This window comes from Dermacentor silvarum, chromosome 9 (assembly GCF_013339745.2).
Source record: "Dermacentor silvarum isolate Dsil-2018 chromosome 9, BIME_Dsil_1.4, whole genome shotgun sequence".
NCBI lineage: Eukaryota > Metazoa > Arthropoda > Arachnida > Ixodida > Ixodidae > Dermacentor > Dermacentor silvarum.
The window spans coordinates 147,283,172-147,307,846 of record NC_051162.1 but is presented as its reverse complement, the minus strand read 5'-3'; the positions used below and the strand labels follow the sequence as shown (position 1 = coordinate 147,307,846).

General features: G+C 48.6%; 1 protein-coding gene across 12 annotated transcripts in view; it reads left to right on the top strand.

Annotated features, from left to right (window-relative positions):
- Nucleotides 1–24,675, top strand: part of LOC119464516 (CUGBP Elav-like family member 2) — a 521,231-nt gene that overhangs the window by 334,473 nt on the left and 162,083 nt on the right. For all 12 annotated transcript variants that reach the window (XM_049655498.1, XM_049655499.1, XM_049655493.1 and 9 more), the window contains one exon: nucleotides 13,896–13,944. In XM_049655498.1, coding sequence (XP_049511455.1) covers nucleotides 13,896–13,944 — 49 coding nt within the window. The remainder of the gene's footprint in view (nucleotides 1–13,895; nucleotides 13,945–24,675) is intronic.

The window sequence follows — 24,675 nt, the reverse complement described above, 5'->3', positions numbered from 1 at the left end:
CTCGCGCCATCATTTTAAATCTCGCGCTCTTTCTTTACGAAAGGAAGAACACGACGAGCATGCGAAGAGAACACTAAAAAAGGCGACATTGCAGCGGCCAAGCACGCACATCAGCTCGATTTCCGTTTCAAGACGCGCTCCGGGATTCGGCGGCGTCGATTCGAATTCGACCGAGCGTTTCGCGACGCTTCCACCGTACACACTATACGCTCAGAAACCCCGTTTGCGTGTTTTCTTCACCCTCTCTCTCTCTCTTCTTCTCTCTCTCTCTCTCTCTCTGTGTGTCTTTCGAGTGCGGCTCACAGTTTGTCGAATTTACTTATTCCACGCGCCGCGCGTGTATTTCTGTTCATTCTGGAACGCGACGGCGCGTCTGCTTCTGAGTGTATTTGCGCGCTTCTTTTTACGCGCATGCTACACAGTCTAGCCGTCGCTGCGCTCAGTTTTCGGCAGAAAGGATTTCTGTAAGCAAACGCTGTGTGTGTGTGTGGGGGGGGGGGGGGGGCTATCTCTCTCTCCCTCTTGTGTGTGTAGCGCCGTATAGCACGGGGGGTCTGTGAGCGCCGGAAGTCGCCAGGTTGGAAAAATACGCGGGGTTTTGCCGGCGAGTTACGGAGCCCCGCGCCTATAGTGGGGCCCGCTGGAATGGCTTTATTTTCCTTTTCCGTTCGGCCTCTGTGTTTTTAGCTTTTGGTGTAGCGCTTGAACAAATATTTTGCCCTCGTAAATTCTGCGCCGCGCTCCGCTCATGCGAAGCCGCTCGAAGGCCGGGTTCCAGTTGAAGTGAGAGAGTAACTGATCGCATGTATAAGGTACCCCCTCCTACCCGCTCCTTTTATATATAGATCTTTTTTCGTCCGCTTTGCGACTCTTCGATGTTACTTGCGATCGGGCTGCGACGAGCGTGATCGGGCTGACCTCTGTCGCCAGGCAAAAGCAGTAAAAAAACGAGAGACGAGAAGAGAATTATGGGCGAACGAAAGAGTTCTTTTTCTGCCATTTGATATTTCGAATGACGCGCTCCACGTATTCGGTGACGGGAAAGGAGGGCGCGCTGCCTGCGCGTTTATAATATGGAGCCTACGATATAAATTTGCTCTGGCATTTGCGTGTTGCGAGCCGAGTCCGCCTTGGAGACGCTCGGCCTTAACTCGACAAGGGCTGGCCGGGTGATTGTGCTCCTGACTAGAACTAGTTTAGCGAGTGCGACTGGAGTCTATCTATAGTTTTGACAAGAAGGATAAACTGAGCGGCTGCTTCGTACGCATTCGTGCTGAAAGTTCAGCGCGAAAGGTGGAGGGGAAAACGGAAGTATACAAAGACAACGTGACACGAGCGCTGGGTCGCGTCGTCGTCGTCGTTTCGATTATATGGTCTACTGTTGCCGCGGAAGTTTGAGTTACTCATTTTCGCGGCAGACAAACATGCACGTCAGGCAAGTGAAGGGTCGTCCGTTTCACGTTAAGGAAGATCAACATTTCCGAACTAATTCTTCGCTGACTGCGCATGTTCGTGGACGCGAAGGTGTTCATCGGGTCAGTGCTAACAGTGGTTGTACCTCCCGGTCGCCGCTACGCTGAAAACGGGTAATATTCTGTTTGAATAATAATGTCGTTTGTAGCGCTGAAAGCGGAGTGATACCTACTATGGAGAAAATGAGAAAATTCTCATTGGGGTTGATTTTGACGTCCAAAAGCAACACGGCCGCTCTGGTATATAGACGCCAAAGGGACAAGCTCATAGCGCCCCCAGGCCATCAGGTCGCACACGTTGGTGCCTATCATGCACTATATAGCTGGCTTTGACAAGCGCGCACGGTTCTACTGATCGTGAGCTTTTGTGGTGTTACAAAAGCAGACTGCGTATGCCGCTGATCATTGTAGCCGCCAAGTGTCTCGACCAGAGATTTTTGTTTTATTCCATTCTTTCTGCGCATGGAGGCGCCTGCGCGCTGAAGACGTATGGGGTTCTTGTTAAGATTATACAAATTTATTTATTTATTTATTTATTTATTTATTTATTTATTTATTTATTTATTTATTTATTCCCTCTTTTCGATACGACATAAAGCGGAGAAAGCTAAATGCTTAAGCCATGACAGCCTATCTGGACAGGACGGCCAGCCGCCGTGTCTCGTGTGGAACGGTTTCGCGCGAGGTTCAGGTGTGGATTTGTGTAAGCGTAGGATGTACATTGTTGATCGGCAAACATCTGCATTGAGAGTCATCACATCCTCCACATTTAGTTCGCGGCAGGTCTCCCGCTTAGGCCACTTGTCACGTCTTCCAGGATGAATGTAACGCTTCTCTCAAACATTCGTCCTGCCTCGCCAACTCGACTGGAATCGAGAAAGCCCTTAGTTCCTTTTTCGTGACATCGTTTTCCCGGGGTTCGGTAAAAAAAAAAAAAAATAGGAAAGAACTGACGGGACCGCGCAGGTTGTTCTCTAACGAGCACGTCTCTATGGGAGCCGGCGTGGGAGAAGGTCAAAGGAGGCATCGGATGCCGTTCGTGACGTTCATTAAATCCTCGCGTCGCGTCGCGACCTTATACGTAGTGTATATATATATATATATATATATATATATACAATGTGCAGGTACACTCCGCTCTTCCTGCGCTTTCACCTAAAGCGTCACGTTCCTGCTCTTCGGCCTCTCATTCGACTAAAGCTCCAACAGATCCTCGTCTCCTTTTTCTCCGCGTTTCCCCCGTGGACTCGTACAAACTCTTCAGACAGATAGTCTTAACTGCGCCCTCTCTGTCTCTCTCTCGCCCCTCACCTCCAGCCCTTTTAGTCGACCGGCAGCGTGTAGAGAAGCCTGCAGCTTTATCTCCCCCCCCCCCCCGCCGACCCTCCCTTATTTTCTTCTTCCTCATTCCTCCTTTCCCTCAGGTTCGCGCGCACGCCGCCGACACGTCGTAATTAGCGAGCGAGGTCTTCGTACACGGGGAGGGAGGGGGGGGGGGCGGAGGTAGTCTCTGCGTCGTCGTTTCTGTTTTCCTTTATTTTTTGTAGTTTTGTCCCCATTTCCCCTTTTCCCTCCATTTTCTCCAGTTTGGGATCGCTCATCACGCTATCCTTTTCCTTCTCCGCCTTTCCTAGCTGAGTATCGGCGTAAATAAAGAAGAAAAAAAAAGAAGAGAGAAACTCTCGCTTTAATGGAGTTCTCGTGTTCGGCATGTTTTGCGTCGGCGCGTTCCTCTATTCCCCGTTTTCCCCTCTTGCCCTCCCCTCCCCCATTTTCTCGGCCCTATGGTCTCTCCCCATTTGCCGTCGACGACCCCTTCCCCCTCGCGCACAACCCGTTACAGATGCGCGCGACCGACGCTGCCGTCTCGCTTGTCGCCGCGGTTTTGTTATCGACGAGCGAGAAATGCACGGCAGCGCGCGTGGCGTCGTTCGTAACGTCTGTTTTCCGCGCCGCGGATCGGGCGGGAAACACGCGGCCAATGTGTCTCTATAACGTTTGGCGTGGGCAGAAAAATAATAAGCGAAAAAAAAAAAGAGCGAAGCAGAAGAAGAGAGAGAGAGAGAAAAGAACGCTTGTTTGTTGTTTTGCGCTGTCGCGAACGGAAAACAAGCAAATGAGAGCGAAATGCTTTTTCGAAGCGCTCTTAATTTGCCGCGGCCCGTCGATCGCTTGCTCCGTTATTCCGGCCTTGTCGCTCACCTAGAAGCAAGATCATTTTGTTTTGTTTGTTTGCTATACCGAAAAAATTTCTCGCCTCTCCTTGTCGCTAATGGGAGCAGGTGCTGGTTGATGTGTACAAGTGCGAGAATGCTTGCTAGGTTTTTAGTCCTCTATAGTCGGTCCGTCTACGCTAAAGCAGCAAGTGCCAGCTTGGTGCGCTCTGCCACGTCTCCGTTTTTTTTTATTTTTTTTTTTTTTACTGTTAAGATTGCAGTTTACTGCAGTATAGGGACTGCTATGGGTGACGTCTGTTTGCATGCGTTACACAACAGCACTTTTACCGGTACAGTATCTCATTAGCGGTGATTATTGGCTGTTTAGTATAAACCGGTCTGTTTTCACTAAACGTATAGGCCAGTGGTAGCTCCGAAAAAAAAAAAAAGAATGTGAAGCCAGTGCGCCAGCGTACGCCCTAACAACGTGATGTGTTTAACTGGGCCTGATTTTAAGATTCAAGATTCATTTTATTTCTCCAAGAGAAAAAGGCCCTGGACAAAAAGCTGTTTTGAAGCAGCTTGACGGGGTCCGGGGAACATTTACAAAATGGCAGCAGTGAAGGAAAAAAATACAATTTCACACACATCATGAATCAAGGAACCGTACACAATACAGAATTACAATTAAACTAAATGCAAGACAAAAGTAAAATTAAAATATGCAATGCACTGATAGTGAAAAATTAAAAAAAAAAACAGTGGTATAGCAGAAACAGAATGTTTAAAACATGATTGCAATTCCACACTACGATATAGCACATCATGTTCAAACAAAATACATAGCAGTATTTTCCTTTTATACCGTGGCAAAAAAAAATATAAAAGAATACCCTAATTTGGGTTTGAGCCCACCTTGAGCCCACCAGCTCAAAAAATTGCTGAACAAATATTTTTTTCTTTAGCTTCATATTTTCTGTGTACCATTTGTTTGTGTTAAGGGTGTTCGGAACTACGAAATGCAACATTTGGGAGCCATACGTTGTGCAAAGTCGAGGTAGATGATATTTCTCTTTGCGTCTGGTGCTCGTATCATTGTGTCACTGACGATAGTTGGATTATGAACTTAGCCCGAGGTAAGATCAAGTTTTTCAAGGCGCGAAGTATGGTAAATGACACTAGATGATGGATGGGAGGTATTCTATGTTTAATAAACAATGGTCTGGTATGAGTTAGGTAGTCTGAGCCAGAAGCTTTTTTTTTTTTTTTTTGCAGAAGTAGTAGTTGGTTTAGATGCACGCGATTTGTCTGTAATATTATCATCTTCATTATTATTGTTGGTAGTAGTAAGAATAGTAGATTTTTTGTGCTTGTTTTATTTTTATATCTCGGTCACCTAGATCTTAAGTGGCAACTCCGGCGCGTATAGCAGGGCTGACATCTTCAGCTTTCATTGGACTCTATCTGTTAGCTGGGGCCACGATATGCTTCTTCCCGCTGACTTTTTTTGATGTTTCCGGTTTCTTTTTTTCTTCTTCTTCTTCTTTCTTATCGCTGTCCCTATTGTTACAGGCGGGGGCAGTGCGGCACTGCCTTTCAAGCGTGTCACGACGTTATCTCGCCGTCTCTTCAAGTGTGGAGTGACGACAAAAGGCTCGCAAGTTTCGAGATTTTTTAAGAAATACAGAGGCGATGAGAAGAAGACGTCTTCGAGTGGGCGACGTTGGTCTCTGGGAAGCGGTGGAGGGATAAGGGAGGCGAGGTGACTGAGGGGGAGGCGGATGAGAGGAGTTTACAATGCGCGTTGGCTCTTTCCGTCAGGGTTCTTTCTGATCGATACACGCGGGCTGCCTGCGAGAGATTGATGGTCCGGTTATTTCCTCGGTGTAGGGACGTGTGTGTGTGTGTGTGTGTGTGTGTGTGTGTGTGTGTGTGTGTGTGTGTGTGTGTGTGTGTGTGTGTGTGTGTGTGTGTGTGTGTGTGTGTGTGTGTGTGTGTGTGTGTGTGTGTGTGTGTGCGGTGTTTTTGTGTTAGTGTGCGGGTGGTGGTGCGTCGAATTGTCCGTATATCAAGGGGGGGGGGGGGGGGTTCATGCGGGTGCCCGAGCCGCCCCCAGCTTGTCCGTCGACCTCCGGCCCGACGGGAAAGCTGGGCCGCTGGCTGCGCCGCGACTTCCTCTCCCTCGTGTTTTTCTTCTTCCCGTTCGTGGCTGCGAGCTCTGTGTCGTTTTCCCGCGCGAGCTTGCGCTCTCGGCTCGCTGAATCTCTCCCGAAATGGAGAGAGAGAGAATAAGGAGGAGAGGGAAGTGGGGAGGTTTCTTGAAATTCAATACACCACCCAACTCCCGGGGCGTCTTTTTTGGTTCGCCCCTCCCCTTATTCGTTTCGCAGTTCGTTCTTTGTGATCCTTTTTTCCGCGTTCTTTAGCGATGTTTCTCTTCGTTGTTTAACTACATTTCAAAACGTGAAGGCAGCGCCGAATAGGTTCAAAGGATGTGTAAGCGCAGAGGCAGCTTGTAGGGTAGTGGAATGCGTACTTTTGTTTCTGACGCGGTTTTCAATTTTGTTTGTTTCGTTTAGGTTTTGTCTTTCTGGGCGGTGGTGCGCGTGTTTGGCTTCTTCTAAATGCGTGTGAAGATGTGCGCGTGGCATTCCCTGCTTTCGCGGCGCCTAACAGTTGGCGTATCAGACGTGCTACGTTGAGCTTGATATTCTAAAATTGTGACTTAGGCACGGGCATTTTCTGATACGCTGGAGCGTGGATTTCAGTTGGGGATAGTGCAGAAAACAAAATAGTAATAATTACTATATTAGCCAAGTTAAAACTCAAATAACATCTAACAGCTTTTTTTTTTTTTGTACAAACGTAATCTCCATGGTCAGAATGAAAGGGCAAAAAGCTTTAACTTTCCTTAATGTGGAACTGCCACCTGCCATGTAGACCACCCTCTCGTTGGTCTACATCTTAACAAGGATCGCCTGTCATTTCCTTCTAGTATACCTTTCTTCGTGCTGTTTTTACATCGTGACACTGTACATGTGTAAATAGCTTGTGCAGCTTGCGCCTGATTAGTGTCTGGCAAGAGAACCCTCACAGCCGATGACACCGCCTGCTGGCGGACAAATGAATCTGTACGGGTTGGATGGGAGCGAGAGCGGGGTGTGAAAGTAGAGGAAGCCGCGGCGGGCAGGCCGCTTGACAAGCGAGTCATCACGCCGCAAGAAAATGGGCAGCCGAGCGGCTCGCGCGTGGCCGACGATAAGCGTCCGCGGCTTGGATCGGGCGAGGATTACGCCGTCACTGCCTCGGGTCGTCGCTTTCGTAGAGGCCGTGATCGGCAACACACATCGTGGATTGGGCCGCCTCACCCCCCGGCCGATACCCGCCAACTCTTGGAACATATACGCGAGATCGATTCTGCGCTGCCGTCGAGCCCCTCCCCCTCCTCTCATCCTCGTTCTTGCCCTCACCCAACGTTCTCGTCCACAATTTGCCGTTGTTGAGCTTCCTCTTCGTGCGGGCGCAAGTTGTAGCCGTCGAGGCTGCCTTCGGAGATTGGCCGCCTGAACCAGCGCCACACTTTGTGCTAACTTTGCGCGTTATATATCCCGCTGGCTACGATAGGAAACTTGGCCACATTGTGTGTTTTCGACGTTGCCGATCGCTTTGAGGAGCGGGCAGTTTGGGGGGTTCGCTGTATCGCTTTGCTTATTGCGCTGACGGCTTCCGGATTTCCCGCTGTTTTTCCTTTTGTTCTTCACACTTACAGTAGCGTCTTATTGAGCACAAGCAGAGCCTCCCTTCAGCTTTGTTTCGCGCCTACGTTTTTTTTTTTTTTTTTTTTTTATGTTTGCGAAGCGTACCTTTACCGCGAACGCTGTGTAATAAAAGCCGTGACGGTTCGGTGGTTGTGGCTTGATTCTGCGGCAAGCTCATTAATTAATCAGTCGCGATACTGGTTGCTCCATTCCGGCGAGTGACGAAATGCAGCACCTGTCATTTCACCCATATGCATGCCTTATTTAGGTGCGTGTGAAGTAGTCCGAAGTATGCTCGGAAATTAGTGCGGATCCCTCCGTTATACCCGAGGGGCGCAGCGGTGGGACGTTAAGCCCTATTAGTCGTCAGAAACCGGCTTAGACAGGCTGGACTGCCAAAGCGAGCTATGCCGCTCGTATGCGCTGTAGTAGTTAAGCATTAACACGCTTTTCAGCTAGTGCATAAACGCACTGCGTGGGAAGTTATTATTAGTAATAATCCGCGCCGCGGTGATTTGGTGGAGGTATACTGGGATCGATACCCAGCACCTCCATCGAAATGCCGCGGGGTTGGAATTAGTGAAGCTTAGGTGTACTTACGGGTTATTTGCAAGCTGCGCCAACGCTGCTTACACAAGATAGCCGAAGCAGCCGTGTGTGGCTACCGCCAAATCGCCTTATTTGTTGACAGTCAGCGTGTCTTCAACGCCGCGTTCCACTGCTCCGCAACATTATTATTATTATTATTATTATTATTATTATTATTATTATTATTATTATTATTATTATTACGTAGTTTTATGTTTCTATCTCGTTCGCTAGGTAGCGAGGAGTGATTTCAATTTTTCCGTTGCCAATGTTGCAGGGTCCTATCGCGAAAGCCTCTCTGTGGCTTTGACAGACCCGATATTTCAATGTAGAAACTCAAGATGGCAATAAAAATTGTTATCATTGTTAGAATACCTGAATTCATTACCATGATGTCGCTGGCCTGCGTTATCTTTGTACCTCCCCCGTTCGCGCTAGGTTTTTTGTCGTTGCTCAACTTTTCTGTGTTGTGTTCAAAAGAGGCACACGTGTTGCCTCAGGCGCACTGCTCCTGTGTGTGTGTGCGCGTCTGCGCATAAATTTATGCGCCCGTGTATCGAGATGTTCATGCCGTCTTTCCCGGCTGTCTTTCGCGAGAGCTCTTCTTTGTTCTGTTCTCACTTACCCACCAGCGGTTGCCGTATGTGCACGCATGACGCGACTCTTCTTCTTGCAGGCGTCTCTGTCTGCACGTTGATGAGTGACGCAAAACTTCGCCGCCGGGGAGAGAGGGGGATGCGCGCAAATCGTACGCGATGAGAATCGATCTGCTGCTGCTCCCACCGCTGCCGTTCCTGCTGCTGACTGTGCAGACGACGGTGCGCTTGTTGAACAGCCGTATACGTGGATGCGACACAACCAGTGCGTTAAGGGAGGGGGTGGTTCCCTCCGGATTGGAATACCGCGTACGGGGATCCTCGACGGCGCTTGCGCGAACCCTTCCACTCCCGCGAGTTGAGCGTTTCTTTGCTTGAGAGCGTGCCAGTTATTTTTATTTATTTTTTTTCGCACGATGTCGTCATTTCTCTCGCTCGGTTGTGTATCTATGCGAGCTGCGTCTTGTGTGGTTAGCTCGCTTGGCTTGGATGTGTTACACCGTTCGTCGGTTCCGTTAAGTCTCGCGGATTTCTGACACTGTAAGATCTCTACGTATAGTTTCTTTTTATTTATTTATTTTCTTTCGCGCGAGGTCGACAGTTTAAAATGAGTTCGTCTACTTAACGTCGTTCCGATTTCTGTCGACAAATATATATCGCCTTTCTGCAAGCAATCTTTTGGAAAGTGTATCGCAGTACACCGAAGGAAAATACGCTTGATTAAAGATGACTATACCTATGCAGCCAGAAGGACAAGTATCCAAGGCAAAGCGGTCTATGGAAGTCTACAGGCAATTTATATATCTTGCCCGAAATGATTATTTGAGACGATCAGTTACGTTCGTATGTTTGCTTGACCGTTGAAGCGTAATGTATCGGGCGTCAGCGAATCCGGCTTGTTACACCGACAGCGCGATCTCTGCGACGAAAGAGTCCTGCGCTCTGCCTTTAGATGTCTGAATGGTCCGCCCTAACGGCTTCAATCGTAACCGAAAAAAAAAATAACCGAGAAAATGATCTTCGATATATCCACTGGCTCGGTGGCGTGGGCCGACGCTCGCACATACTCCGTTCAAATCGCTGCTTCGCCCGCGTGGTGCCATAAATGCGTGGTTCCGCGCCGTTGCGAGTAAGTGCGGTCGTCGTCCCTCCTCCCCGAAGGCGTCGGGGAGCAGCGGCGTGCGGTCACGCATCTCGCCGGCCCCCGGGCCGGCGGCAATCGACTCGGGCCTGCGCGCCGTGTTGGTAGAGTAGACGACGAGCCGTCGTCGCTCTCCGCGCCATTTGCGGAACGACTCTCTTAAGGCGTGCGGAGCTCCCCCTTCGTTGTTTCCCGGAGACGCTTTCGGGGCTCTCGGTGGGAAGCATTCCTGCGTCGAGGCCCTTGTGCGTGGCTCTACGAGCGCGCGCGTTCTTTCGTGCGCGTTCCGCGTGTGTCTGTTCGTGTGTTCGGGCATTCGCTACAGTGTTTCTTTTTGGTCATAGTAGAGCTATGCCTGTCTCTCTCTCTCTCTCTCTCTCTCTCTCTCTCTCTATATATATATATATATATATATATATATATATATATATATATATAAATGTGTGTGTGTGTCATCGCTGAGGGAAATTTCGAGTACTGGATGAACTATTCAACGGCCCCCAGTGCACTGAACAGCTCGAACATCTAAAAATAGAACTACGCGGTGATTAAAGCTCTACTGCAAGTGCTCTGCCGTGCACTAGCTGGCTCGAGAAGGGACGATGACAGGAAACTACGTCATGACAACGAAATGGTCGACGAAGGCGTGGAAGTGGCACGCGACTACACAATGACCAGTACGGTGGCGACGAACCGTGGGACCATTACGAAGACACGATCGTGGTACCATGACAACGGCACGAAGGTGGCGCGACGGCTCAGTCGTAGTGGATCTGGGATTGAATTCTAGATGGCCACAAGTGAAGCTTTTCATTACCCTGCTCACTTCTGCCGAGAAAACGTTCTTATCACGGTTCCTGCGGCGGGGCTCACAAATGCAAGAGGAGAGTGCCTTTGACTGTCATTCGCCGTAGTGCAGTATCGGTACGGGTGTGCGAATATTCGAAACTTTCGAATAACGAATCGAATATTGTCCTATTTGATTCGGTCTTCGAATCGAATGGTCACTATTCGTTAATGCCAGCATTTTTCGAATATGTTTCGAATATCTCAAAGCGTCAACTGCACCCGGTTAAACAGAAAACTCGAGCAAGTGTCCGGTAAATTGTCACCCCCGCGGGCGTAGTATAGATGCAAAACATCAGAATTTGCGTAGCAGAGCAGGCCACGTCTCTTAGGGGTGCCGTACTTTACAGGCTATACAGCGATCATTCGCACTTGCTGTAGAGTCCTGCGCATGTAAATAAACCACTTGTTTACTCCTAATACTCCATTTGTGCTTTTAATAAATAACGCTTCATAAAGTGCTATGTAATGACAAACTTGCTAGCTTTAAGACTCTACGATGTGAACATCGTTTAATATTGATTGTGATGACGGCGCTGTTCATTATCCGAGAACTATTCGATTCGATTCCCTTCTGGCAATATTATATTCGTATTCGATTCCGTTTTAAGAATCACTATTCGCACCCCCCTAAATATTAGCAATCGCGCACAGAATGCAGACGCAGCTGACAGAGCAATATCGTTGTACGTCGTAACGAGACGCTTTCTTACTTTCCGAATTGGATGGGCCGACGACGATTCGTGTAATGACTGTGGTAGCGAGGAGACTCTTCAACACGTTCTCTGTGACCGTCCTCGCTACAATTTACAGAGACGATCGCTCGCAGTCGCCGCAGCGCGCTTTGATCAGAGGCCGTTAGCAGAGCAAATCGTTTTAGAATGCCGGGCCTCGCAATCCATCGCAGCGGAGGGCGACGAGAGCACTGTTGCCTTCACAAGCGGTTGTAGACTGAAATGCTGCTGTGGTAGTAGTAGTAGTGGTTGTGGTGGTTAGGAAAGATGCATATTTCTGCAGATCATCTACAGAGCACGGCTCAGCATCCGTGTGGTGGGGAATGGTTGCAGAGAAAGTAGGAAGAGAGTTAGAATGAAGGGAGAGGGTATAGTCGTCCGCGTCTTGGTCGCGACTGTGTGTGATAGGGGCCGGCTTTGGTTGTGTGTATGGGCTCTTTCTCTCTCTCCTTTCTGATCTATTTACCTCGCCCCTTCCCTAGTGCAGGGTAGCAAACCGGATTTTCCCTGCTGGTTAACCTCCCTCTGTCTCTATTTATCTATCCTCAAAACGTACTTCTTACTTATTTTTGCTTCAGTGTAGGTCGTGCGACTTCAAATAGTTGTACTTCTGCTTCTCGTCACTCGTTCGTCTCCCGAAGCATGGCAGGCTTCAGTTCTTCCGAGGCTCACGCATCCGACCGCCACTCGAAGGACAGCCGAACGACCGGGCGCGCCTTTTTAAGTCCACCGAAGCGAACCGGAGCACGTTCGTAAACATTGACCCGAGAATATCCTTTGTTCGAGCAGGCTCGTCTCGTGTGTGTGTGTCTGCTCTTGTGCCGACGAGCGCCGGTTGTTTACTGGTGCTTGCTCTGTACCACCCTACGGGCGGGGTTTGAGTGCCCGGCCAAACGGTGCGCGTGTTTCGTCTCCGAGGGACGTTGGGTTTGTTCCGGAGCGCGGGCCACTAGCTCTCTTGTGTTGACTCACTTGTTCTTCCGCGCGCTCCAATGAGCGCTCGCCTTTTAGCTGCGCTCTGTCTCGAGTTGTATTTTTTTTTTTTTTCGTTCCTTTCGGCCGAGAGCAGTCGAGCCAATAAAGCGGCGAAAGCAGCGATCGGTTTGTCTTCGAAGCATTAGCTTAACGGGTGTCGGGTTAGCGTACACACCTCTATTCGATAGAAGCTAACGATGCGGAACCTTAACGCTCGAGGAACACTGGAGAGGTTAGTTAAGGTTTAAAAAATCAGGTCATGAAATTCAATTATATTTCAAGAGAAGGCTCATTGAATGCAACAGAAAGTCATGAGAAGCGCAATGAAATTTCTCTAACGACTTTCGTAAGAGTAACTGAATTAGTAAGTTCCGTTTTTTATTGCCGAGAAATATCTTCTCGTGAGTGGTTTCTTGGTACACCGTTAGCTAGAACTCCAAAACTAGAGACTGCTGGCGACGCCACCTCAAAGTTGGCGCACCAGCTCTGGATGACGTTGTAGATTTTAGACAGTGTGTGCTCGGGACAGGTCAACTGCTTGTTGATAACGAGAGATTACATTCGATACCTAAGGGGTCAGAAACAGAACCCATCTAGTTTTGGAATTTTTTTCTCGACAAGAACGACTTTGATACACAAAAACGCTTTTAAATCTGTGACGTCGGAGCGACGTATAGACTTTGCGATTTGGCGTCAAATTTCAAGAAAAAGAGATTGGGCAGTTCTTACTTCATCTAGTAATCTGACACACTGCCAAATAAGAGTAAAGAGTTGGAAAGAGTGCTTCGTCATTCTAGATGTTTTTTTTTTTCTTTTTTTTTTTTTTTGCTGATTAGTGTCCGACCAGCATAAGCCTAAGAATTCATGTGTTGAAAATATTTAGCCTCTTGTTCCTTTATACGTTACTTTTGTGTTATGCGTTACTGTCACGACTGCTTTATTCTAACATGCAATGCCTGTAACGCGTTGAAACACGCACGCGGTAATCGCCACAGTGGTAGCCGTTAGCGTGCAGAGGGTGAAGCATGGCTTGCATGAGTTGCACTGTATAAAACGAGACTTCGGTAAGTAGTGACTATATTGCTGGCCTAGTAACACGCGCGCCACTTGAAGGGATAACTCATACCTGCGCATGGGCAGGCTCACTAGCGTTTTTACGCACGCGCACACGCACCTAATGAGCCTGTGCCATACTCGGCGAGAGTCGCAGAAAATTAGGTCGTCGAGGCAGTTAGTCCATATAATTGGGGGCGCCGCCATTTACATGGAACAATAGCGCATGTTATGTTGGTCGCGTAATTTTTTCAGTTATACCCGCGCATAAACAGCAGGAGTAAAGGCATATAAGCCGTTATACATGGCGCTCGATGTCATCGGGAATGACAAAATCGCAATATGTAAATCAAACAGTAACCGGAATTTGCATCTACTTTCCGTGTTTGTTATGGTGCTTACCGTTCTTGACTGAGTGGTTCTTTATCATCTCCGTGGCAGTATTTTCTTTTTTGCCTTGGTGTTGAAGGCATCCATAACTTTGCTGTGAATACCTGTTTCGAAGTGTCAATCTATAGACAAATTGGAGTTCTAGTGCTTCGGCTGACGCTCATTGTGTCCCTTGTCTCATTGCAGATGCATCATCCGATACAGATGAAACCGGCTGACAGCGAAAACAGGAACGGTCAGTGTTTGCTCGCTTCACGCTTTATCGCCGTACCGACTCAGTGTACTACACGTCTGTTCGGTCACGCGACGCCGCAGTATACCCTGCAGTGGCTTGGGCGCTTCGCTGCAGAGCTCGAGCTCGCCGGCTCGTTCCCTGGCACAGCGGCCGCATTTCCAAGGGGCGCGAAATGCGAAAGCGCTCGTGCACTTAGGTGCACGTTTAACGACCCACGGGTGGTCAGAATTAATCCTCAGTCCCTCATATTACGGCGTGCCTCTTAATCGGATCAGTTTTTGCACGTAAAACGTTAGAGTAATATTTTTTTTTCTTCAAAGTTGTGTTTTGCAATGCGCCGCAGTGTCGTATTGACAGTGTTCGCGACCACCAGACGTTGAGGCGCAGCCTCACGGATAACGGAAGAAAGCGGAGAAGTTAAACAGAAAAAATTGGACACAATTTGAAAGACGCGGTAGTTCTTAGTACGCATTGAATTTACTTGGAACATGTCTGAATAAACTTGCTCGAGTAAACTTGCCGGGTGACTGGCCGCTCGAGGCACTTTGCGTGTAATCTCGGGCTTCTGTCACGCTCGGAGAAGCACTTTTATGTAGCACGTACTGAGCAACAGAAAGCTGTATCGGGAGTTTCTCACGTTGCTCTACAATTTTCTCATTGACACTTTTCATCTAATTATAATAATTGAGAAGTTGATTAATTAATTATGTTAATTATCTCATTAGGCGTAATGCAATAAATACTCTGAGTATCTCCAAACGACGGCAAACAACATTACCTTGGTTCTCTCCAGCTGCGTATAGCATTTGCATATTTCTAAAGTTTGGCCCAATTTAAGTGAAACACCCTGTATAGCTCTTTGTCTTGATTTGAAAGGTGACCGGGGCCGCCATTAGTTTGCAGTGCAGAGAAGCGCTCCTGCGAATTATGAAAAGGGTCTATCGGGCCAGCAGTGCTTGCGATACGCACAGACCATCTTCCGGTGTAAGCCTCATTACATAACTTCGCGTTTCGAGACGACCATGAACTGTACCCTCAGAAATAAGGGAGAATTGAGACAGCAGGGCTGTTGTAGCATTTTGTGCCGCGCAACTGGACTAAAAAAAAAAAAATTCCGCCCCCTATCTGGCCACTCGGCTCGGCAAACATTTTTGTTGTTTACACAAGGACCGCCTGCGTCGTCCGGGAGCTCGGTATCAATTATGTTTATGAACTATACGGCCGGTCGGACCGCGTGCCGGCGTCATTAATAATACCTGTTGTGAAACTTCGGTCCTTGTTTCAATAAACGGCACGCTGAGTGAACTGAAGTTTCAAAGCTTCTTTTCGCGTGCCGTTTCACTTACTGTGCTCGGGAAAATATACACACGCCGTCGAGGGTTCCCGCTATATCGATAAATTAAGTGCTTTGTTGCTTCCTGGTATAAGTAATGCAGAAACGTTAACTCCGAACGTTGTTCATTTCGCAGTTGCGTGAGTTATTGCGTATAAACAATACACGCCCAGCACTGGTTAAGCCTTCTTGCTACATTTTCTTTTCCTTTGTTTTCGTTTTGTCGTTGGCCCGCGTGGTGGCTGTGTGGTTATGGCGTCCTCAATCCTGCGGGGATTTATATGTTGCGGCTTCTACCACTCTCCTCTCAGGCCAGAGTCTGAAGGTGGCGGAATGAAGGGGGAAAAAAATACAATAATAAAAGAAAAACTTCGTTTAGTGAGTATTTCGTCCACGTTGCACAACCCAATGCGGTCAAAGATCCTTCGAAGCCGTTCACTGCGGCGTATTGTAGCCCGTCTGTTCATACGAGACGCTAAACGCCGTCAGTAAATTCCACCCTCAGCTATAAAAGAAATGTGGCTGCTAATTGCGGATGATAGCTCAGTGCTCATCAGACACATTCTTCGTTAACGGATTATTTTACTGCGCTCTAAATGTTTTTTAATTAATACTACCGTTTTAAATTATTAATATTACCGAGAAAATGAAAAAAAAATCACATTCACTTAAGCATCCTTACGTGATTTCAATGCGAAAACATTAAGAACCTCAAATTAATTGGTTACGTCCGTGATACGCGACGCCATACATTGTCACGTGTCATTCACAACTCTACCTTAATCCACCTTGCTCTATAATGTGTACCGACCTTGACCCACTTTGATCCACCATAGTTCACTTTACTCCGCCTTAAGTCACCTTACCCTAACTTGTTCCTGTATTGCTACTGACCTTACTTCGTGCAAGACGCTGATGACGTCACTGATGATCTTCGGTACCGCTCGTTGCCTACAACGCCGGCTTTTCTGGGTCGTTGGACACATAATGCTATTTACCCATGTATCGCCGACTTTGAGTGTCAACGCGAGGGAATTTGAGTGCTATAGGAGGAGCAGCATTATCCGCCGTTACTGCTCCGGCATAGCGATGTTTACGCCACTAGGCCGGTAAAATGTAATGATTCTATTGCAATTATTTTCCTTTCCGCGCTTCGTCAGAGGTTAGCGGCGCTTCGCGTACGTTATCACTGAAATCGGCCGGTCGTGAGCGGTGAACGTTGAAAAAACAATAAGGAATAGAATCAAGGATGACAATCGAAACATTATACCGGTCCTGGTTATGACAGACTAATGACGGACGACCTTGTGGCGCCATCTATGGTGCCTTAGTATCGCATTGGAGCCATAAACTCAGGTGTAGCAAGGTTGGTAGGTATAGGCCAAGAATTGCTTTCGTTCAAGCACGCTCACGAACACACACACACGCACACACTTGACATACACTTGCACACGCACGCACACAAAGATACTGGACACACACTTGCTCGCGCGCACACACACAAAGATACTGGACACACCCTTGAACACGCACACACGCATACTTGATATACACTTGCGCACACATTCACACACACACATATATATATACTTGCACGCGCGCGCACACACGCACACATGCATATTTGACGTACACTTGCGCGGGCACGCATGGGCGCACATACACGCACACAGACTTTTACGCCTGTGTCCCACGCGTGCGCAGGTCGCGTCAACCAGCTGGTCCCCACCGTTTTGTCACGCGCCTTCCAGTGCGTGTCTGAGTGCTCCGTCATCACATTGTTCGCGCGCATCGGTAGGAAGAACAATCGACTCGCTGCCGTGGTCAGGCGGTGCGCGAGCTCGTAAGAACATTCGTGACGCGCACGCCGCTCGTCGCTAAGGGTCGCGACTCAGCGTGTCGTCCGCTTGCCGCGGCGTTGCCTTTGGAACGACGCCGCTCGCTTCCTTTATCATCATTTTTTTTAGTCGTCTGCTACGCGCGGCACCTGTATCGCGACCTGTAGATATCGTGCGCTAAGTAGCGTGCAGTACGGCTGCCACACGATTTCGGGAACGCACTTTCATTAAGCTTTCCATTGCGTGTAGAGGAACGGGATGTGCGCATTGAATCTGTCCATTTACAAACATTGTCCATTATTCGATCCATGCGAGAAAAGGAAATTTTTTAAAAATCGCGCATTATATTTTGTGTGACCGGGTCATCGCGGCCTTCTTAAAGAAGTTTTCTAGACAGAGAAGTAAGACAGACTTGGCTTCGCGTTTGCAGCGTGACCGACGTTGTTAGCTCCGAAAAAACCATGTGTTCGAAATCTGTTGCGCCGCGTATTACCGTTTAATATATATGTACTTGTATAGTCGTTTAATATAGACTACGCAGCAGCTCACGTGAGCCTGGAAACTGCCGACAGCTGCAGGCGCGCATACTCAACGGCTCAGTGGCTGTATTTTAGTGCCGAGTTGCTTGCATAGCAGCAGTATGCTGCTGCACGCAACTGTGGGACGCTTGCCACCGCTCGAAGCGCGGGCTACACAGGTGGATCGGGGCGGACAGCTCAGCGGGGGGTGTCGGCTGTTGCATCGGTGGTCGTCGTTCATTGTTTGGGTGGTCCCAGACGACAGCGGCTCTCGAGGCACGTCAAGGAAGATCACGTGATCACGCTATAGTATAGTGTCGTTGCGAGCGGCTGCCTGCGCGGCGGCTCGATCCGACGAGAACACCTGTGCAAAGTGCGACGAACATGGCGCCCATTTGCTGCTCTCCTTCGCGGTGCGCATAAAGTCCCAGCCATGGCGGCCGCATTTCGATGGGTGCTAAATACGAAAACACCCGTGTACGTAGCTTTAGGTGCACGTTAAAGAACCCCAGGTGGTCCAAATTACTCCGGAGTCCCCCACCACGGCGTGCCTCATAGTCAGATCGTGGTTTTTGGCAAGTAAAAGCCCATAATGGTATTTTAAAGCAGTAGTTCTTTTTTAGATACTTTGTGCGAAATATTCCGCCGGTTCCGTTTTTGTCGGACTACACTCTTAGCGGACATGGCCACAGGCAGTTCACTGAAACCTTCGTTGTGGGGCATAGTGCTTCATGAGCGTTTTGGACTAATATCTTCCCCTTCTCCCTTCCCCCAGCGTAGGGTAGCCAACCGGACTCTTGACTGGTTAACATCCCTGCCTTCCTTATATCCCTCCCTCTCGCTCTCTTGGACTATTCAGAAACCTGTAGAAGTCTAAATTCGAGAACGTCTACATCTGCCTTAGTCGTACCCTGCATAGCTTTAGAGCTCATGCTCATGAATATGAGAACAAGATCAACCTGTTTAAGGTCGCATCATGCTGCCATTGCTTGAAACCTTACTTTACACATAAATTTAATAGGCCAACTGTCAGAGCCCGCGGGCGTTTTATGAAAACGTTTGACATGGTGAATTCTGCATACGGCAGGCATCGCCAAATCCTGACTGGGAGCTTACCACTGTCGTTGAAAAGAAAAGTGTACAGCCATTACATTCTACCGGTGCTAACATATGGGGCAGAAACTTGGAGGTTAACAAAGAAGCTCGAGAACAAGTTAAGGACCGCACAAAGAGCGATGGAACGAAAAATGTTAGGCCTAACGCTAACAGACAGGGAGGGAGCGGTGTGAATCATAGAACAAACGTGGATAGCCGATATTCTAGTTGACATTAGGAGGAAAAAATGGAGCGGGGCTGGCCATGTGATTCGTAGGATGGATAACCGGTGGACCATTAGAGTTGCAGAATGGGTGAAAGGGAATGAAAGCGCAGTAGAGGACGTCACAAAATCGGGTGGGTTGATGAAGTTGGAAATTTGCACGCGCAAGTTGGAATCAGCTAGAGCAAGACAGGGGTAATTGGTGATCGCCTTCGTCCTGCAGTGGACATAAATATAGGCTGCTGATGATGGTGATCATGGCGAATTGGGAACTGGTGCATTTGCGCTGTTTAAAACACAGCGATGGCCATTGACATTGATTACCGGAGCTAATAAATAAATAAATAAATAATTTTGATAAAAACGTCTTTCTTGTAGTTCTTCCAGCACCTCAGTTCAGCCACCCCCGGCACATGTAGACCATTTTGCTTAGCAGCAAAATTTTGGGCATTGTTGGCGTTGCTCAGCTGATTAACAATTAGCTTGTTAAGACAGAACTGTGTGGAACGCGCATAAAGACCTAAGGCTTGGTTTAAACTTTCATCGCGCGTCCCCTTGTCGATAACTTTGCGTTGACGTGGAGCGCGCTTTTGAGCGGGCCGCGAGCCTGTTCCGCAGCATATTTGCTGCGATAATGGTTACGCGAGAGCAATTGGAAATCCTCCTTTACTTCGGAATCGGATGCCATGCGTATCGCAAATATCAACAGAAGGAAGTGCCGTTCCTCCCTGTCAAGTTGCCCCGGCGCTAATGGTCTCTTACGGTCGTTTGCTCGCGCCCGCTTCTCGATCCCGTCGCGCGGAGCCGCCGCCGTGCCGGAGCATTGTTTAGCTGCGTGTTCGGATCGTCGTCGCTGGTCCATTTGGAATCTCATCTTATACTGGCTGCCACTTCGCTCCCATATCGCAAGTGTCGCAAGTTCCGTGCAACGCAGCGCGTTGCCCACGTGGCGCGTCAGCCACCCTACCAGCGACGCGAACCGGAAGAAGGGGCTCGCCCATTGTCCGGCGCTAATCCCTGAGCGCTGGGCGAACGCGAGGAATAGCCGAAATGACTAGGGACGCACGCTGGGAAAGCGCTCCTACTTTCTCTCGCGATGCGTAGCCGGTGCTCGTTACCGATTGTCCGGCTGGCTTATCCGACTCGGTAGCTTTTGCCGCAGTGCACGGAGTGCTTGAGGCGGAGCGTAGTTTCTTCCGCGCTCCTATTGTTGCCTTTTTTGTCCTTCTTTCGGTCGCTTCTATTTCTCTCTCTCTCTGTATGTGTACAGGCGGATGGGTCTGGGGAAGTGCGCACCGCTTGCTCGGCGATATCCGAGTCTCCTTTCCGGCAACCCATAGCCGTGCGCAGCAGCCCGTGACTACGACCAACCGGAAGGCGCCGAGAAAATCACTGTGTGGTTGTCTCTCTGTTCTTCCGTTGGGGAGGTCTTCCTTCGTGGGGAACTCTTGGTTGTTGGATATCTGGTGGCATCGGTGCTTCGGTTTCTGCCCGCCTTCCCTGAATAGCGCAGTTCCCTAGTGAAGGAGGAGAAAAACGGAACGGAAGAAGTGGGCAGCTAGGGCCACTGGGCATTCCTTACTTTTTCCCTACTTTTCCTTCTACAGTTTTTTTTTTCTTTGTCCCTCCTGCTTTTTCATATGCCTGATGAGCGTTTCCGAACCTTCTATTTCCATCCGGACGCGATAGCGTGTTTCTTGTGCTTTCTTTGGTAATGGTTCATGGCACCACTTCCGGTCATTTGCTGCGGCCTCTTTTCTGCCCAGGCGTTCTTGCGCGGGCGTTCGTCAACGGCCGGCTCATCTTCGCCATTCTTGCTTTCTTTTCGTCGTCCACATTCGCCTGTACTTCGAGTCTTCCTCGAAAATTCAGCATATTTGTTGCGGTTTCTAACGCCAGTGCGGGGATCATTTCCTCTACGCTTCTTCCAGTGTGATACTGAACGTGCACAGGAATATCTAAAGTGACGTGTTGTTTTTGTCAAGTGACTCGAAAAAAAAAAATTCTCGCGTGCGAACATCAGCTCCGTTTTTCTTTGTTCTTCCTTTAACCGCCGCGGCTGCTCGGTAGCTGCATGACTCTTTGCTGCTGAGGTCGGCAGTTTGATTGCAGATCGTGGCTGCTGCTTGTCGATGGGGAGGAATGCAAAAGCGCCGAGGCACATCGCTGTGTAGCCGTGCACCTAAATAACCTCTTGCTGTCAAAAGATACCCGCATATCGCTCAATGGCGTCACTCGCGTATCCCAGTTGTTTGTTTTCTGGCTACAACCCCAATCGGTCAATAAATCAATCGATTCAGCCAGCCATCTTTCGTACCTCGGCTGTTGCTGCGAGACATCGAACCCAATCAAGTAATCAATCAGTATATCCTTACTGCCATAAATAAATGTAGGTTACCTAAACGCCTGAGGTCAAAAAGATGACGTCGTCTCTTTCGTTGCGACCGTGTCCCAGCAGACTGCGGTTATGCTGCCTTTTGACTTGGATGTTTGATGCGTAATTGCTGCGTAACGCTTTCGGAGCGTTCTCTGACGCATTTTCAATCGTTGCAAGGGCGCCTAAGCAGATGGAAAGGCTCAACTATAGCGAAGCATATTATGCTCTTACGGCTCGTTTTTCCTCTGTCGAGTGGTTCCTTCATTTTGCCTCGCATTCCTCTGTGGGTTGCGCAGTACAATCAATAGGCAGCAAACTTCCTATTTCTCATTTTTCTTCATTTCTTTTTTTATATTTTTTTCATGCGTAGCTCACTTTCCACGGGCCACACTTTCTCGCTCTCTCCCTCCATGCGACGCGGCCATTCTGTCATGTACTACGAGCGAGATTTATTATTCCTTTCTCTCCTCATGCATTCGACCACCGCGCCCTGTTCTTTTGAGGAACAGAATATTCCCGGCTCCCATCCCCTTCTTCCCAGTCTTCCCTATATCGGGTTTTGAGGCGAACGCCCGGAGACGAGTGTTCCCGCCGCTTTGGTGGTTTCACTTCTTTCTTTACTTTTCATCGCCTCCCTTGCTCCCCGACAAGAAAAAGGAAAAAACTGTTATATCAGTATTTCATGTTGTTGATTTTTTCCCCTACCTTTTCTCTCTATTTTCCCTACGCGAGGGTATTCTTGCGGTATTCTTCAGCAGCGTGCCAGCAGGCTAGCTTCACGTCGAGAAAGTACAGCCGTGCTTTGGACTTGTGTGGCTGCGAGCCGTGCCGTCCGCCTCCCTTTATCATCGCAAAAAAAAAAAAAACGCAACAAGCGATAGACGAAAAAAGGAAATAGGCAAAGGAAGGATGAAGGCGCTTTTCGTGTATGTCGACTCCTTTCTCCCGCTGCCGTTAACCTCCGTCTCCATAGCCTAGTTTCGTGCACTGTGTTTGTCCCTGAAGGGTGGCATGTACGGAGCGGTCCACTGTTAAAGGGAACACGAGTGCAGAACCTAGGTTCGCAGCAGATAACTTGTGATTGGTAGCTCTGACTCCTTTCGACACACATCTGCAGTGCACTGACATTGCTTCCGCAGCCACTTGCAGCTAAGATGCCAGCAAAGTGAGAACCACACATGTGAGTGTTCCAGTTAACAGTGGACCGCCCTGTACAAGGATAGCGGATTTAGACAAGCTGGTTTTGGGTGCAGGTTGACCGTGAACCTCGATACAAAAGAGACAATAGAACAGTACTGGCTCGCGGCAAATTTTGTTTTAGAACATCACAAAATATACTAGTGTTGCAGCATCAGCATTGCGCATGCGCAGAACACAACAAAGCGTGAAACGTGTATAGGAAATGCAAAATAACGAAGTGTAAGCAATGACAAAATAAAATAGAACTATGAAGGATGTCGATAACACAAGAACACAAATTACCGCGTTCCTTTCTTAAAAAAAAAAAAAAAAAAAAAAAAGCGGATGTCTTTCACAGATCCGTTGTTATCGCTGCCGAAGTGCGTGTTTCTGTCGTTGTATGTCGACTTCGATGCGTAACCAGTCGGCGCACATTGAGAGGGTTCCCAACGCGATCGAAGCGCCCGCGTCGCGAGACGCCACGCCATAAATACGGCTAGGATAGCCTTACGTTATCCTTACCGTATCCGTTTGTACTGAGTAAGACATCGTCATCATAATCGACGTCGTGTTCATCGGGTCGCGTTGTGCGTGTTCTTACGGTGCTGTCACTGTTGAACGCTACCTCCTCCGTACCGTTCGCCACTTTCGCGTTCTGTGAGTGGTTCGAAAGGAATGCTCGTAGGACAGCGCTGTGTCTGCACTTTTTTTTTTTTTTTCGTGCGTCTTGCGTATCCGTTGATCCGAACCGCCTTTAGGCTCGCATAGTAGTCTCCACTGCACCTAACTGCTCTCAACCACTGATGTTCTTCTAACTCTCATTCTCCTTTACCGCAAAACAGCCAGCGCGCATATTTGCCGGGGCGTGGGACACTTTTTTTTTTTAACTTTATTCTCTTGGCTTCCAACACATCTTTCTCTTCTTCTCTTTTTTTTATGTGTTTGTGTTAGTGATTTCTTAGTGCAACATATGGTGTTTCAGCTATATTTCCCCCTCCCCTGATTTTGTGTGTTCTGCCCGCTATGTACTTTGTGTTGATTTTTCGAGGAACGTCTTTCCTTTCGACGATGTGACAAGGCTCGCAACCCCTCTCATCTTTTCTCTGGCGTTTCCTCTTTGCATACTTTCTTGAAGTAACATTTCCCAGTTCCTTTCTCTCCCCATCAGAGAAAAGAATGGATGCCCCCCGCCCCATTCTTTATTCATTCTGTTTTATCATCTTGGAGCGTTGTCTTGTTGTCTCTTGATCCGTTCTTCCTATTTTTTTTTTCTTCCTCGCCGCCGACGTGTTCTGCCTCCGCAGCCTTGGTTCCTCCCTAAGACTCTTGAGATTTTTCTCCGTCTTCACTTCTCCTGCATTCGGTGTGGCTAAATTTTCATATCCTCGACGTCTTCGTAATGTCAGACGCCGCATTCCGACTTGCCAGCCGTGTTCTTTTGTGCTTTTACTTGAACTTGTCTTCCTTCGGATTTCTTGAATGCCTCACTGACTCCTGGTTGCACTTGGCCGAATGGGAAGCACAAGTTCGCGGCATTGACGCTTCCTTTGCGTGCGTTTTCTTTCTCTCTCCCCCTCATATATAAAATGCCGCAATCTGGTACCGGGTTATCCTCCTGCGGTGGCATCCCTGTTCTCCGCGTGCGTGCTTCGATAAGCAACTAACATTAATCGATCATGCGTCAGCGAAAGCGGGCGACCTTCTTAAAGGTTCAGCATGTGAACTGAACAGCGCAACAAGTGGAATCACAAGGGAGCTATAATATACATAGGGCGAGTGCCGACTCGCTGTTCAAGGTTCGATGAACAGGCGCTTGTATAGCGCATTTCGCAATACGAAATAACAAGGCCCTGGGTAAGTTTTGAAGACATGGGCCTTTCGATCGTTGCCAGGCGCATAGGATCTATCTATCTATCTATCTATCTATCTATCTATCTATCTATCTAATATTAGAATATTTAACGAACGCGCAAGGTTACTACGGCGAGTCGGACGCCAGTGTTGGTAGGGTCTGGTGCATTTCCGTTAATCTGGGCGAGTACGGCGTGAGACGGCCTGTGGTGACGTTTTGCATTAGGCCAAGCAAGAGTCGAGCGAAGCATTTTGCCCGAAGCGCCAACCTTCGAGGCCCCGTACAGTCGGCTTCTCCGCGGTCACCGGTTGCACGT